The 17,973-nt window shown below is 39.9% G+C and overlaps 1 protein-coding gene across 4 annotated transcripts in view; it reads right to left on the bottom strand.

Annotated features, from left to right (window-relative positions):
- The window catches only part of rgs3a (regulator of G protein signaling 3a), a 164,709-nt gene that overhangs the window by 91,629 nt on the left and 55,107 nt on the right, over positions 1–17,973 (bottom strand). For 3 of the 4 annotated variants that reach the window (XM_015942701.3, XM_054744384.2, XM_054744383.2), the window contains one exon: positions 14,617–14,660. In XM_015942701.3, the coding sequence (XP_015798187.3) occupies positions 14,617–14,660 (44 nt within the window). Of the gene's footprint in view, positions 1–6,965; positions 7,227–14,616; positions 14,661–17,973 lie in introns of those variants that run through there. The other variant, XM_054744385.2, reaches the window with a different exon arrangement.

The following is a 17,973-nucleotide window of genomic DNA, read 5'->3' as shown; positions in this document are numbered from 1 at the left end:
ACAGTTAGAAACAGACTAGTGCACCCAAAAGACAAAATATCAGCTGGACAAAAATGTGGAGTCGTTTACAAAATCCCATGCAAACTCTGCAATAAAACATACATAGGAGAAACCAGACGCCAACTCAACACACGAACAACAGAACATAGAAAGGAGTGCGAGAAAGAGGCAAGTCGAAAACACACAAGAGCAGCAAAAGAAGAAGCAGAAAGCACAATAAAGAAGTCAGCCGTAACAGATCACTGCATAAGAGAAAACCATATAATGGACTGGGACAACACAAGGATCATAAACAGCGAACAACAGAAACACAAAAGATGGATAAAATAAGCTATCGAGATAAGGAGACGTGGATGTGGGACCATGAACAGGGACAATGGAGTTTACTCGTTGGATCGCGCATGGGACTGCATCATCGGAGAGGGGAGAGCGGGCAGCAGAGGGCGACAACGTCCTCTGCTGCCCGCGGATAAATGGAGAAGGAAGTGACGCGCCACCATCAGCGTCAGCCTGACGAAGTTTGCAGCCGCAAACGAAATGTTGCAGGTAAATAAAACCTTTCTGTGTTTTAAAAAGAACTAAAAGATGGAAGTGATTTTGGATTATATGACTGCAGGCCAGTTTCAAGTTCCCCTTTTTGCTGCTAAGTGTAAGAGACAGAAAAGCTTTGTGTGAAAATGGCTATGTCCTTCTTCGTGTGAATCTTACCAAAGTTAATCTGAGAATATGAAATGTGGATTTCCGATACAAGCTGCACATCTTTAAAGAGATGCTAAGCAGTTTTGACTTGCTTTTAGCACCCTCTAGTGTCCAGTAAGTAAAACCAAAAGTGAAATATATCTTCTCGCTATGTGTTTGTCTTTTTAACGCCTTCATCGAACTGCTGCAATGTCTCCTTAGCCTTCGTTAGTTTTTACAGGGGTGGTTTATCAATAAATTAAATCAGCTGTGTTCACGATCTAACGGAAATGCGTTGGAAGCAGACTACAACACTGTCATGCCAGTTCCACTTTACCAAGTCTAACTGGGGACAGCCCACCACTCTGAAGTTGCAAGTGTGGTATTCTGGCCACAGAGGGCAGTGAGGGTCTAAGTGACTTCATTAATGCGGTAAAGGGTCGTTTTAGCACATACTGGCTCAAGAAAAGCATTTAAAAATATCAAAGTTTCGTAATATCCCTTTAAAAAGTATAATGTACATAAAGTTGAGTTAAGATGCAACATTTAACTGTTAAGAAGTTATAACAGGCTATATAATGATACCAAGTTATCATCATTATATTAGTCAGGGTAGCTGCAGGTTTAAGGGAGCCGAATTTAAGACTTTTTAAGACCTTTTTTAAGGCCACTTTGACCAAATTTAAGCCATTTTTTTAAATTAAATTTAAGTTATAATTTCCAGCTATTGCCTGGAACCGGTGGAAACGTGGGATTAACCATCCAGTTACTATTAAACTTGCACTTCCCCATGGCGCAAGCTCCCACTAGCTTAACCAGCTAATGTGCTCATCTAAAAATAGCCCCCTTTCACAACCAACTGAATGTGTACGGTTCCGCTTACGCCAACATCATACACAAAAAATGCTGAAGACTAACTAGAAATTCTTGTTCATTGGGTCTTTGGTAATTTAAGACCTTTGGAAACTGTATTTAAGGATTATTTGTCATTTTTAAGGATTTTCAAGGCCTTAAATTTAGAAAAGCAAATTTAAGACTTTTTAAGACTTTTTAAGGGCCTGCGGATACCCTGTTAGTTTTCATGCAAAATGATCATTGGCATAATTTGACAACCTGCTCAACATTGTGGTAGAGGACAAACTACAATCCTGCTGAAGCACACATTTAACATGAATGGGGATGGTATGACTAATGATCTTAAAGAGACAATGTGTAATTTTTACCATTAATTTCTGGAAATATCCATCAAAATTTTGTTGAAAATTAATCAAACAATGCCCAGTTGTTGAAAAATATCGGCAGCTTCGTAACATATAACCATAAAAATCTGGTCTAAAATACATGGGAGCAAGTTTAAGTCTCTGGGAGACGCCATATTAGATGCCATGTGTCCTTCTACGGGAGCCCATGAGGACAAAACGCATTTACTGATTTGTAGAAATTATTACAAAACTTTCATCATTCTTAAATGTTGTTGTTTTACACATTTACCTTTTCATTTGTTGCTAGTGATGAAAATGATTCTGATGTGCTTGTTATTTTTGCTAAAGTTTCCACTCCCTGGAGCCTTTTGGCCCAAATGGGCATCCGTTGGTAAGGTCTTACTCTAACACAAAAATACTGCTTGCTTGCAATGATTTAGGTATCTACTGCCCCCTATCTCCAGGGAAAATACACACTGTCACTTTAAAGAAAAAGTTATGTTTGAAAAATGTTGAACATTTTTGTTCTTATAATTATGAACCAATTAGGTATGAAACTTATTTTTAACATAAAAATTACATTTGAAATAATGAGTTGTGTGAACAGGATGAACTTCATGCTAATTTAGCAGAACAACAGAACATGTTTAAGTTTGGAGCCATTCCACTGCACTCCTTTAAATCCCCAGCAGCAGCAGCAGCAGCTTATTAGAGATGCTCGTGTTTTTCCCACTTCATTTCTTGGCAGCATCCAGTTAGTGACTGAGGCTGCAGCTTTGGAAACAAGACATTTTCCAGGTAATTTGTCAGTTTAAGGAGCTGAGTTGGGTCAGAAATGAATCTCTGGTTAATTGAATAATAGATTGAGTGTCTTGCTCATAAAACAATCACCTAAAGAACCACATTAACTCAAATATTTCATGGTTCTCCCTTTCAGTATCTGACATTTTTTCCCTCTTGTTGATCAATCTACCCCTCCTCAAGATAAACATAAGAACTAATGAAACCAAATTCAATGAATGGCTACTGGTCTGCCATGGAGTGGCTAAAAATACAGGCAGCATTTCCCCTTAATCAGATTGATTAAAGTGCTCCTTGGTTGAAGCCCTCCCCCTGAGCCATCTGGCAGATGAGTTTTCAGTGTGTCTGCTGTCAACACAGCTCACCTAAACTGCCTCAGCACAGGTTCTGCATGGCTTCAGTGACAGCTGATGTCGCCAGCATCTTCTTCCCACGCTGCCTGGTTGAGATGACCCACTTGTCATCTTTTGCTCCCACGTGGCAAAGATCATACAAGTGATTAAGACAGTTTGGTGTTTTAAGATAATGTGGCAAATGGACTTTTTTTTGCAGTGATTTCCTGTTTTACTGCTTTTTCTATTTCTATCAAACAGAAAATATAGTTATAAAATCTTTTTAAAAGACGATTGGTCACTCTGAGTTTCATATGCATGCTGAACATCAAAATAGTATCTCCTGAATTAACCGCCAAAAGAAAAGAGGCGGAAAAACACTCGGGGCCAAAAAAGCCAGTCCCTTCTATGTCAAAGGAAAACTTAGTAATCATGAACTCGCCCACCATGGTTTATGACCGCGGAAGGCTGTGTTTATTCTAATGCTCCCAGGAAAGAACAGAGCGCAATTTGGCTTGTACAAGCTAACCGTTAGCATTAGCAACTCTACAACATGGTGAAACAGTTTCGGACTTGTGTTATTTGTGGAGAGAAAACATGAAAGTTGCATGTTTTTACTCAAAAGGAGTGAGTGTCGATGTTAGCCAGTCAAAGGTGAGGCGTTTAGATAGCATGAATATTATCAGTCAGACTCTTAATTCTGTTGTTTTCCGGCCCCCTCCCACTTCTCTGGCAAACTTCTTGAAACAGGAGCACACAAGAGCTCACAAGGCCTTCATAATACAGCAGATTTATTGGAAGAATTAGTGAATGAGACCTTTAACTGTAATGGCATTTTATTTAGTTATTTCAGAGGATTTTTAAAAAGTGGGGAGTGGTGAGCTGCACCAGTGGCTGCACTTGAGAACTATTAGGTGGTTTATCCCCCCAATCCAACCCCTTAAAGCTGAGTGTCAAGCAGGGAGGCACTGTCTGAGTCCCATTTTTAAAGTTTTTGGTATGACCCGACCAGAATTTGAAACCTAATCTCCCAGTCCCAGGGTGGACACTCATACCACTAGACCACTGAGAAGTTGGGTATCTCTTAAATGGTTTATGTTATAGTCAATTATGAAATGCAATGTGATTTTGAATTGTTTTGCAGATACATGAAAAAATAGTTCCACATGAAAATAGGACTTCTTCTTTCCCAACAGAGTATAGAAGAGCTAAAACTGTCCAAACGTTGGTGTCTTTGTCTTTATCTTCCCTGAAATCAGCTGAAGCTCTGAGACTGCAGCATTTAATGGTTTTACAGCTGCCAAGTACACATGAGTAAACATGAGCTGATGGTGCTGCAGCAGCTGGTTACATCATCTTCTCACTAAAGTGATAAGGGAAGCAGCTTACACTTTCCTGTCTTATTATCTGTCCATCAGCACTTCACTTTTTATAAGGTGTTTTTAAAATCCACTTCTCCTTGGAGCCATGGCGGTGATGCTTTGAATAACTGACCCAGACTGAAATATCTCCAGAAATGATTCGCTAATAATAATTTGGTAACAATGTTCTGGGCTCCCGTGTGCTAAATTTATTACCCTAAGTCATCTGGAGCTTTTTCAAGTAATAACAACCCGTTTTACACGGAGATGTCTACAGCCATCTGTTTCTCTGAGTTAGTGAGACTCACAGCCTGTTCGGCGTATGCGCCGTGTCTCACCCCATGGCAGCTTGGCCCATCTCCAGGATGAAAGCTATTTAAAAAAGCCTGATTCCAGGCTTCAGATCATATTCACTTCATATGAAACAATTAATGAGCAAAGAGTTGCATGTTTCATATTCCACAATGAAAAGCAATTTCCGCTTGACTTGGTGGCTTTCCCACACTCTTCAGTCTATTTCTAGTTTGTTTGCCTGGTTTTGAGCTCCAAAACCGCCTTGAATAGAGCGTGTAGACTGAAGTTCTTGGCACGTGGCCTTTCTTACAGCCACCGGGGAGTAGGACAAGCACGTGACAGGACCTACAGGACGTTTACTAAAGTCAAGCACTGTTTCTAAATAATTCCCTCCTCCGCAAGGCACAAAAATGGTTCACTTCTCCTTTTTTTGAATGACAAACAGTAATAACTGTCTTTTTTGCACGCTCTTACATATCAGATCTGGTTTAATTGAGAAGATGTAAATGCAGCTGACACTTAGAGGATATATATATATATATATATAACTATGGTAATATGCCAGATCAATTATTAATGTAGCAATTACTTTTGTAATATATTTTTACTAAGTACATAAATAATTGAAATGCTGATTACCACTTGCCCTGCTTCTGAGGGAGAGAACCACAATTTAGAGCAGTTTATGAGGACACTTTGTACCTGTCATAGATCCCACAGCAATCATTTCCCTAAGATGGAGGCCTTTAAGTGATTAGCTTTAGATATATAGCCACTCAGCTCTGCCAAACTGTGCCATATTACATCGGGCAAGTTGTAGCTCAGACAGAGGGAAGATGGTACTCTCTGTGCAACGAAACCTGTGAGAGACTGTTCCTGCTCTTGCCCTGTTATAGATAGCTGCCATAAAGAAGGCATTTTGCTGACAAAAGCCCTGGGTGCACATCATTCATTCCCTGTCGAGAGACTTTATGTGACAGCTTGTATGTCATGCAGCCAACGATGCAACTGAAAGGAAAAAGTAATAATTTAACTGAATGTAGAACTGGAAGAAAAGCTGCACAATTCTGCATGTTGAGATTACAACGCCTTCTTCTTAACAAAATAACAAACAGTGAAAGGTCTCTGAAGGTAATTCAGTTCAAACTTCTCTATTTATTGCATCCTCAAAGTTCACAGAATAAATCGCAAACGATGTGACCTTTAGCTGCACAGCGCTCTTGCTAAGGCATTATTTGTATGCAAGGAAGTGTCCTACGTTAGCTGGATGATGGAGCACCCTCGGAGGTCCACAGATTACACACACTGTGATTTCACCTACTTTAACTGAACATCTGCTTATCTCATCTCCGCTCAATCATCATATCACTATGCTGCAACAAGTGCACGCAAGATAATTATTACTTCTGCGGCAATAACTCCTAATGGGTTGTGACTTACTTGGCAGGATCAAGAGAAAAACAGCCTAAAGTTGACCAGCTACATTTTTGGGACAAAACGAGGTGAGTAGTTAGAGTCCCTGCTGCAGCTGCGCTTCGGTAAGTGATGCTTATTCATGATTCTATTGTCATTAGTGAAGCCCACATTGTGCCAACTGGATACTAATGCCGTTTTCTTGGAAATGATGGTAAATGAGTGACTATACGGCTAATGGAAATCTCAGCTTTCACTTGTGAAAAGATGCATTATAAGCCATTACTAGATACACAACCCACATAATGTAAATCTAATAAAGATCTTTGTCCCTGAATAATGAAAGTCTATTTTAAAAAAGCCACTCCAGAAAAGTATTTTAGCTGTTGCACACACATCTCTTTTTAAGTCCACTGCCGCTCCGGTCATCACAGGATCGTCGGCTAGCAATGTCTACACCACGCTCAGGACAATCCAGACTCTTCACATGCATCGTTCCACAAATGTGGAATGACCTTCCAAGCACTACCAGAACAGCAACTTCCTTTTCAATTTTCAAGAAACTCCTGAAGACCCTGCTCTTCAGAGAGCATCTTCTTAACTAGCACCTTGCCTGCACCCGTCCCCCCTCTCTACCGTCCACTCCTTGTTCCCTGCTCTCCATGATGGATGTCAATGTTGTTGTTGTTATTGTTGTTGTTAGCCTCAAGGGCAACATGCCGATTATCACTTGTAAGTCGCTTTGGACAAAAGCGTCTGCTAAATACATAAACATAAACATAAACATAAACATAAAACTTTTTCTTATCGCACTCAACCTCTGAATATGGATGGTTATCCACCAACTTTATGCTCGTACGTATTTGAGTTTCTCTGAGACTTACATCTCCATTATCAGATAGCAGGTGCTGCTGAAGAGAGCTTGCATCCCTGACAAAGCGCCTCTTAGGCCCAACTCGGTCAGCCAGGTTTCCCATGACCACTCTGTGATGACCCAGATGGACTTTGCTGGTCGAAAACCTCCCAGCTCCTCTCTAATCTCTTTACGTTCCTCTGTTTAATCTACACAATGATCTCTTTCTTCTTCTCTTTCTTCCTGCGTCACTGACACACTTACAGATACCCAGCAGACATCGGACTTTCCAGACACATAATTGCACCTCCCATTCCTCTGAACACACACACACACACACACACACACACACACACACACACACACACACACACACACACACACACACACACACACACACACATCTCTCTCTTTTTCCACCTAAATCTGGGTTAGATCAGCACCATTCTGAGCAAGTACTAAAATAGGATGACCTCAAGCAAAGGAGGAGAAGGGCAGGAAGAGACAAAGGGAGCGGAGACTGAGAACTTATGAAGACTCGAGTGAAACTGTTCACATTTTCAAAAAAGTTGCTCAGTAGATGTAAGTTATCCGTTTGAGCTTAATTATTGAAAATGAAAAACAAATCACGGGACTGCTTTTATGCTTATGGTTTACATCTATTATGAAAGGAGAGCATGGAAGAAAGTCTTAAATCATTTAAAGAACAAAGGTGAGCGTTCTAGTTACAGGTGCATTGGGGGGTGTTTCATCACTGCAGCTCTGTGGGAATGTAAATGAGACATCTACTCAGTAAATCAGACAGTGTACGATAAGTCAGTCAAATAAATTGTATCAAAGTTGTGCTAAAATTATCTCCAGGGAGACTTTCTGATTTGTGCCACTGTTTTATCTTTGTACTGTAACCACACATTTTTATCTGAAAGGAAGAAATGAGAATAAAAAACAGCAGAAAAATAAAGTGGTTCAAGGAAAGATTCCTTGAAAATATAGGTGAAACTGGAAAAATGAGAATATGGTGCAAAAGTCCATTTATTCAGTAATTAAACTTAGACTGAGAGACCATCTAAAGGCTCAGGAACCCTTTGCCGGTGTTCTGGTTTCATTAGCTGATTAGAGTGTGACACTTTGAGTAAACATTTTCACAATATTCTAGTTGTCTGAGAATTTGAATGTAGGGTTTTCATAAGCTGTAAGCCACAATCATCACAATTGTTACAAATAAAGGCCTGAAATGAGTCAATCTCATATATTAGCTTCAGTTTTTAGGATAAGGCAAAACTTTAAACCCACAGTGTGGAAATCTGTGCATTACCACAACTCTGGACAGCGATAAAGATTACAAAAGTGACTAAGAATGCAAAAAATAAAATAGGACAAGAAACTATATACAACAGTGGTTCCTATGTAGACAAATACACAGTAAGCATTATGTAGAGGGGATTGGGAAACAATGTGGAAGTAATCATACATAAAAAGTATCAGCTGTTATAACACAACTACTATTTACTGTCCAAGTGGTAGATATCTGTAATTACAATAAGTTGAATTACTGACATTAATTAACTTTTGCACAATAATCTATTGTTTGGAGTTTCACATATACACGGCACTTTTTATGCATCTATGCATTTCTATTTTAGGACTTTTTTGCCTTATTTCAAAATAATGTTAACATACATACATAATGAGTGTGTTAACTGCTTAATATTTGACTTTAATATATATGTATGGCCGTAGGCTAGAATGTGGGTTTTTCCCTGTTAAACAGATTAATTCTACTTCAACCTGTTAAAAGTTCAATAAGCCAGGCTGTTTCGATTCTGCTTTCATGAACTAAATTAGCAAACACAAATATTAGCACAAATTAGAACCAATGCTGATTTAAAAAGTTGAATGAAGAGATACACTTGATTTTATCAACCATATCGGCTTTAGATGGTACTTGTTACGGCTACCAGCCTAGCCACTGGGATGCAGGAGCCAGGATCACCCAGGCCTGGTGATCCGCCCGACGACGCCGCCCCTCCTCCTCCTCCTCTCTTCCAGGCTGCTGCAGCACAGCTGAGTTGAATCCTCCTGATGACCCACACCTGGGATAAAAAGGCTGTGCCTTCAGCAGTGTGGGAGGCAGCAGTGCAGGGGTTCTGCTGTCCTCCAGGCCTCATTTTGTTTTCAACCCCTTTGTTTGTGATGAGATTTAACTTTTAAAGTTTTAACTCTGAGTGATGAGCTTTTAAAAGGTTAAAGCTTTGAGTGATCCAGAGGGTTCGTTTTGAAGGTTAACTTGGATGCAATTTTATTGACTCTGGTTATAAACACCTTCTGTTTCGGTAAAACTTTTAACCTAAGTTTTAACCAGGTGTTTTATGTCAATAGGTTGTTTTAGAACTTTTATCAACTCTGTGGATTTTGAAACACCTGTTTTGGTAAAGCTTTTAGAATAAGTTAACCAGGTGTTTTTAAATGTTGGTAATTGATCTATTGTTAGCCTTTTGACAGTTTTGTTTTTGTTTGGCATTTTAATAATGCTTGCCATCTGTTTGCACTTGTTTTTAGAACATTTTATAACAATAAAACCCATTTTAAGTCCACTGTCGCAATTCTTATGTTACCCCCTCCTTCACATTTTGACACCTCCTGTCGGGGACGTAACAGTACTGTTTGAGCAGCCATTTATTTTTTTATGAATCAGTGCATAATCTAATAAAATCTACTCAGGTAGGCTGTGGTGATTAAACCAGTCAGTCCCAAGGTGGACCAAGAAAACCTCCCTCCCACCATTACACCACTACCATTAGCAGCCTGAACCTGTGAAGATGGACAGATTCCATAGAGAGCCTCATGCCTATCTACTTCCAGACCATGGGTCCCCTACTGCCAGAAAAAAATATTTTCTGATTCTGTTTGATTTGTGCCAAGGATTTAACATGTCGATTAATTAAAAAAAGACACATTTTGATGCCAAGAAACCTCTCAGACAGGCGGCAAGTTATTTTTTTGGTCTGAAAAGACACATAGGACTACAAATGTTCCGTCTCACAAAATTGACATCATCAAATCAGACAGTGGCGGCTCCAGAAATTTTTTTCTGCAGATGCTATGATGGAGCTAGTCTTTTTATTGAGGGTGCTATGAAGGAAGTGGTCATCATGCGTACCAATTGTTCTCTAAAACACCTTCAACACTAGCAGATACACATGCGTGCACAAAACCTCAACAACACCTGAAACAATCATTAATATACATCATAAACATATGAACAATCGCTGACTTTTCCATGAAATCATAAACACATACAGCCAAACAGAAAACCATCTATAGTGTTGCAGGTGGAAAATGAGGTCAAAGGTTAACATCAATGTCCTGTTTTGGTTTAAGTTTTTACTATCTATAGGATGATTCACTGATTATTTTTGTTTTGTATGTTAAATATTATCACATCCACACATTGAAATTAAAATTAAAGTGTAAAAAAAATCTAATATTTACTTGGGGGTGCTATGGGGGTGCAGTGACTAATCCGGGGGTAGCTATTGCACCCCCTAGCGCCCCCTGGCGCCACCACTGGATACAGAAGAGGACAGAAAAATGGCTGTAAGTTTAGCGAACTTCAAATCCTTCTTCCAGGATGAAAGAATCACTATAAATCTGGTCATTAAACAGCAGCTACGCTGGGGAGAGGAGATCCGTTCCTGATCATGTGACATGTGACGTATGTGGATGAAGATCAGCTTTAGAGCTGGGATGTTTGTTTTCACTGTGCGAGGGCTCGTTCCGACCCCACACAGTAAAAAAAATGCAAATGACGACTTTAGTCGTCATTGGCAGTGAATGAGTTTATATCAGTTTGGCCCCCTGAAATGCCCTGTGATACATGGATGCAATTCCAAGTCCAAACACTAGTGGTGTTAATGAGCCAAATGGGAATTTCCAGAGTGGTACCTTCTACAAGGATGTTGGGCTAATGCTTGGTCCCTATAAATACTGTACCCCATACTAGATCTGCCACTGATGGATCCATGCTGTAATGTTGGTGATACTAAATTCTGACCCAACCATCTGAATAATGCAGCTAAAATCAAAACTTATCAGACCAGAAAACATTTTTCTAGTCTCTTAGTAATCCAATCCACCAAATAGGTAGTGAGACCCAAAACACCTGTGACATGGAAGGGTTAGCTGACACTAAATAAAAAGTGTGACATAGTAATCAGAGTGCATAACCAGCCAGTCACAAGATAAAAAATCACAAATAAAACAGTTTCCGAGAAGAAGAAGAACACATTGAGTGTGACGCACAACTACTCTGATTGATTGCATTTGGACAGACACTAAGAGAATCCCAACCCAACTCATCAATCATCGTTGTTAAAGGAACACACATTTTATGGTGCTCACTAAGTTATAGGCCAAGCCCCTTTGGTTCTGTGCTCACGGCTGCATGTTTTGAAAGCATAAAGAGCCCTGTGATCCTTCCTGATGAACTTGTATGATGTGAATAACAAAGACAGTCATAATAAGGGCTTTATGTTTAAGAGATATTCACTGAACTTAGATCTGAGAAGGACCAAGGACTGGAAAAGTGTGTCTGCACAGAAAACAAATCCTGCAAACCCCAAACAAAGTGTTTAACCACAAACACACACAGCAATGGGAAAATGTCCTAAACGTCTTTTGTTTTCCTTTTGTCCACTTTGGTGACTCTGTGTACATACGTGACCTTTACACAGACAAATCAGAAAGAGCAATCTAATTAGAGACGATCGCTTTACACACATTCAGTTTTTGAGTAAACACTAACTTGCAGTCAGTGGTAACCGATATAGTTAGAATCACTTGGGTGTTTTTCTGTTTTATCGTCCTTTTTGACATTCTTCATGTTCATTTTCTCCTGTTTGTTTTACATTCACATCACATTTTTCCAATGTTTACCACTGACAAATCAGAGTCAACAACTCTTAAAGCCTTTAATCACATAACAAACCAAAACTACAGCTGTGATTCAGGATGGAGTTAACTGTATTCAATCCAACATTTTCTTTCATTAAAAAAAGCACAAACAGTCTATGTGTTAAAGATATCACAAACATCTCGTGGTGTTTCCAGCTGTGCTTGTGAGAAATAAGAGAGCAGCTGTAATGGTGGATTGTATGCTGTGTTTATTGTGGCTACTGTTTGCTCCCTGAGGTATGAAATGAACCACTGAATCCACCATAACAGATAACTGTAGATCCTGTGTGTGTGTGTGTGTGTGTGTGTGTGTGTGCGTGCGTGCGTGCGTGCGTGTGTGTGTGTGTGTGTGTGAGAGAGAGAGAGAGAGAGAGAGAGAGAGAGAGAGAGAGAGAGAGAGAGAGAAATTCTATTGAGGCATCTTACAGGAAGGTTGGGAAAATAACGGGCATAGAGGATGTCACTGCTATTTCTCTGCCCTGTTATCTGACATCTGTCATACACTCCAGGCTTTGGTATGAGGGGGTGGGGTGTGTGTGTGTGGGGGGGGGGGGGGTGCGAGGCTTTCTCATCTACAGAATTAGGAGGTCTTATCAAACTCGTGATGTAAAAACTGAGCTCACCGCTGCAACTGCTGGGTTTCATATGTTAAATGAGACATGTTACGACAATTTTCTTAAGCTGTAATAGTTCTATTGTTAATGAAAACCAAGTTCATGACGTTCTCTGCACTAAATGCCTCTCACTTCAAGTAATTTCAACAGTTTTATTCTAGACCTTTTCAGTACCTTCCAGAATGAGCTGTTTCAGGGTTATGTCACTTTAGGAAACAACCTGTTGATGGGCACACCCACCAATCCCTGGTCAGGCTGCTATAGGCTGTGAAGCTCTGATTACTGGGAGGGGCCCAGAGTAGAGCCTCTGCTCCTCCGGCAACAGCTCTCTCCTACACATAAGAGATGGTTCTATTCTACTTTCCCTGTTTGTGACATCACAATTAGATACTTGTTGAAACAGATTGTTTTAGGCACATGATTCCTAAAACCACACTCTGACAGAAAACAGTTTTTTTTTTCATGTTTGGAGAGGCAGTAGAGACCCACATGGCAGCACAAAAGGATCCAAAAAGTGACATCTGAATAACATTTAATGTATGACATGTATTTAGTAAAATAATATATATGGTTCATATAAAATAAAATTAGGAAACTTGTCAAATATAGGCCAAATTATTCTCTGCTGTTGATGCAACCACCTTTTTTACTTACTCATACCCTCTTCTATCCACACTCTCTTACTGTTCTATTTTTAAATGTTGCCTAATTGAATAGACTGACTAATATTGAAGCCTTTTCCTCCCTCTTTTCCAGCCTGGGGGACAGATCCCAGACCTGTCTCATTCAGTGTGGAATTTCAAGGAGAGAGGAGCCTTTTTAAAAGATTCATGAGCTTATAACAAGGCTACACAGCACATTCCACACAATGTAAGAAAGTGTGTGTGTGTGTGTGTGTGTGTGTGTGTGTGTGTGTGCGTGCGTGCGTGCGTGCGTGCGTGCGTGCGTGCGTGCGTGCGTGCGTCTACAGAAAACAAGGTGTGTATATATGTGCTCAGTAAAGCCATGATGGATCTTCACAGCTGAAGCAAACTGCAGATGAGCTACAAAGGCTAGACATTTTTGTATTTCTTTTGGAAAACTAGAGCAGCAGTCTCCACAGTTTATATTTTAAGCCCCTTCTCAGATGATCAGTCTTTAGCTATCAAAATGATGAGTCATGAAATGCATTGATTTAAAATGACAAAACTGACTTTTAAAGATTTATAGGAGCTTTTATGGGACCTCTGCAAAAATGAAAGGAAGTTTTTCATCTTAGTGCAACAGATAATAATTTATGTCTTCAATGTGCTCACTAGGATTACATAAAGAGTCTTTTGCAGCCATGCAGGACAAAGAAGTTAAAAGCAAACCGACTTATTGGCCTGTTGCTTGAAGATTTTTCACCTCTTTTAAATTCTAATTAAGGTTTGGGAATTCAAGTCCTTCCTTCTGTTTTAGCCTGCTTCTCCGACTCAGGGTTGAGGGGGTAGCGCCCCCAGCACAGGGGGCATAAAACCACCCTTAATTTAATTAGACTGTCTTCCCTGCTGCTCCAGAGAAGACAAATCTTTGTGACCATTTCAGAACATAACTCCTCATATGTTGAAGAAAATAGACTTTTGCACACAGTTGTGTAATTTTTCACATGGCTCTAAGTGACCCTTTCTTTTTTCCTTTCATCTTAACAAGACACCACGAGAGGTGTTGCAGCAGACGGAAGAAAGTGTGATTATTTTCATAACTAGTAAACAGCCCACTGAACCTAAACGTAAACAAACAGATGAATCACGTTTACAGAGATTTGATGTGTGCAACACGCCTGGATGTAAACGTCTTAAAATCTCAGCTGCCTGATTGTGCAACAATTACTGAAACATCTTTAGGTGTGACTTCTGCCTTTGCATGTCTTAAACAAATGTGAACAATATATGTTTAAAAGAGAAAGGTCTGAGAAGGAAAAGGGGATGTTTTCATTAGTGCTTTCTGCTAATCCTTGAGTCTTTCCTGTAATTTCATTTCGACCAGAGTCTATTGCCCCTCTGGCTGGCAGACGAAATAGGCTGATCACATTAGATCCTAGTCTACCCGCTTTATTTCTGCCTTTCACACAACAAACCCAATCTTTTCTCTTACCTCCGTCATGTGGATAAGGTAGAATCTCAGCTCATGAGTGTAATCTGCAAGAAAAAAGATAAAAAATGTTATTATATGACAATGCTTCAATCATCTCATGATGGTGCAGCCGACTTCCCTCTGGTGTCCCTTTCACACACACTCCCACCCTTCTTGTATATAATGCAGCATTGTTGATTTCCGATGGTGATTGTGCCAAAATACTTTTATTGATGGAAAGCTTTTACAGCGGGTCAGCCTTCTAGGCCTGCTCCCATAATTCATTGAAGAAGCGCTGTGGGAGACAGGCCTGTAGGTCTGGAGTCAAGATAAATGGTTTTAATCGAGAGAACATGCACACTTAGACCCAGAACCACATCATGTTGTGGTGATGTTTACTCTTATACTCCAAGTACAGACACAAGAACATCGTCTATCTATGATTAACATCTGTTTAAATGCGGGGAAACAAAATTAACTCAATCTGCGCTAATTGTTGTGTTTTGAGGGATTTATTTATCTCTTGTAAACAAATCTTGGTGTTACTGTGAATCCATTAATATATATGTGAACCCAGTCTATATCTGCACGGGCAATAATCAATAAAAACTTGCTCTGTAGAAGCAAACTAAAAATGTCAAGCCAGTTAAGGTCAAACCTGTCTGGCCTGCCAGGCTGTAAACGCCTCTTCAGCCAAGCACTTTTATGAATATAGAAGCAGATTTAAAACATCATTTTCCACCCAGATAGTTCAGGATATGGAGTCAGAACACTGTAAGTTTGTTGAAGGAAAGAAGACGAGTTGACATTTATTCCAATATTTAGTTAAGGAACAAACTTCTGTAGTTTTACTGTGGTTTGTTTTTGTGGCAGAAATGTCCCTTTAACTCTCTCAGGCTCAAAATAAGTTTGGATAAAAAGACGAACAACTAAGTCCTTCAGGGGTATTTCTGAGTTAAAAAATGTTAATGAAATACGTATGTGGAGTAACCAGGTAGGTAGGTTTTAACTGTTGTAAATCTGCAACGCCTGCCTCCAGAGGGTTAATGGATAAATAAATGAATCAAACACATGTGAGCTGATATTAAATAATCTAAACTAAGCTTTTTTTGACAGTTGCTCAGCTTTTAACCTGGGATGTTCTATGTGGGCTTTTTAGCTAATACACCAATATAGCGTAACTCTTCATTCCTGACACTAATATAAACCAACACCAAGGTAACCAATGACACACACCTCCTGTCATTCATACTTGAGCTTTAAACATTATCTGTGTACAATATGACATCTTCCATTGGTTAGCCCAGATCTACCAAACAAAAATACCTTAAAAAATAAAACCTCAGCTCTGTCCTTTTCACGTTTGATATATAATATGTGCATGGAATGTAAATGTTGTGTCATTAAAAGACTAAAAATCCATCCGTCCATTCATTGTCTGAACCCACTTTGTCCACGTAGGGTCGCGGGGGGCGCTGGTGCCTATCTCCAGCGGTCAATGGGCAATCAGGCGGGGTACAGCCTGGACAGAGAGCCAGTCCATCGCAGGGAAACACAGAGACACACAGGACAAACAATCACACACACACACACACACACACACACACACACACACACACACACACACACACACACACACACACACACACACACCTAAGGACTATTTAGACAGACCAATTAACCTAACAGTCATGTTTTTGGACTGTGGGAGGAAGCCGGAGTACCCAGAGAGAACCCACGTATGCACAGGGAGAACATGCAAACTTCATGCAGAAAGATCCCAGGCTGGGAAGCGAACCCAGGACCTTCTTGCTGCAAGGCAACAGCTCTAACCACTGCAGCACTGCGCAGCCCAAGACTAAAAATCCATACCAATAATTTCTGATATTTCATTTTAATGCCAATATCAGCCAATCATAGTGGACATTCCTATTTTTGCCCATATTTGTCTCAAAGCTCGAAGCGAAACCTCGTCAAGAAACCAAAGAAGCCGAGTTGCCTTCATTTAACCCCTTTTGGATGTGAAAGTAAAGAAATAAACTACCATAATAATCTTCACTTGTTGAAGTCACATTTCTGTACTATAGAGAAGTTAACCACATTTTACCACTTCCTTAAAAAAGTCATTTTTACATGTTTTGTTCTTCTCTTTGTTGATTATTTCATTTTTATTTTTAAAATTGTAAGGAAATGTATTATAAATGTGTTTGTTGATTCTTATACAACAAAAGATGTTATAAATGTTTAATAGCATAAAACTGTCAGGTTTTGTAGGTGGACTCAAAAACGGTCTTGGCTTTTAACCTCTCCCTGTGTTGCATCTGCGTTTGCTATCGTAACGTATTTTTGTGTTTCATTGTCCCAAGTGAAATAAAAGTAGATATCAAAATGTAGATGACAGTTTTACCTGTTTTTTGTTTGTTTGTTTGTTTGTTTTTTAGGACAAGGTGAAGAGAAAAAGGACAAAGACCTCTTTAATGGGCAGCAGGGGTGGACTGGCCATCTGGCATACCGGGCATCGTCGGGTGGTCCAATTACCCAATGTGGGTCGATGTTTTTTTTTCCTCTCTCTCTAAATTCCATCCAATTTTGTTGGCCAATTAGATACAGAGGACTAGCAGTGTGTTGCCAGCATTTACATGTTTGACATTGTCAGTCAATCATGGGCTGACAGTTTCAGAGAGCACTGACAGTGCAGTCAATCACAACACAAAAAAGGGTGGGCAGGAGTGGCGTGACGGGCTGCTATCAGCAGTTTTTCTTAGTCTGTTGATGTTCTGTAGCATTGTGTTGTTGCGTTAAGAAACAAAGTAAGCACAGTTTTTGTGCTGTAGCAGGGAAATAACTAAAACATGATGGATATGGAATGTTGAGGTCCAGGGTTAGAGAGCTGGTGTAGAAAAAGTATGTTCATTGTTTTTTCATCAATAACTGGTGGGTCGGTCTCAGCTCTAAATGCCCGGGCTGAGTTTTAGTCCCGGTCCAACTCTGATTGGCAGTGTTGAGAGTAACAGTGTTTAAGTATAACAGCGTGAACTTGCATTGCCAAAGCCGAAGCGTTTGCAAAACAAGGTAAAGGATTTCAGTGTTTTAAGAGAACCAAGTAATGCAAGTTGACAAAACACACGGAATGAACATACTGAAGATGATTCTAGTAGCATTAATCTGTAGTTAACAGAGTAATCTAATTAATTACTTTTCCAATCGTTGTGATGCTGTTACCGTTATCGGGCATGTAAAGTAAAGTTACTACAATCTGGTTGAATGAAACGCAGCATCACTGTCAGGCTGACCTGAATGGCTCTAAACCCGCACCCCCCATCCTACCACAAGCCTCTAACACACAGCAAAAATGTACAGACACATGTGTGTGGAGCG

Source organism: Nothobranchius furzeri, chromosome 6 (genome assembly GCF_043380555.1).
Source record: "Nothobranchius furzeri strain GRZ-AD chromosome 6, NfurGRZ-RIMD1, whole genome shotgun sequence".
In the NCBI taxonomy this organism is placed as follows: domain Eukaryota; kingdom Metazoa; phylum Chordata; class Actinopteri; order Cyprinodontiformes; family Nothobranchiidae; genus Nothobranchius; species Nothobranchius furzeri.
Note: the sequence above shows the minus strand (reverse complement) of the source record. Positions and strands in the feature narration are given on the sequence as shown.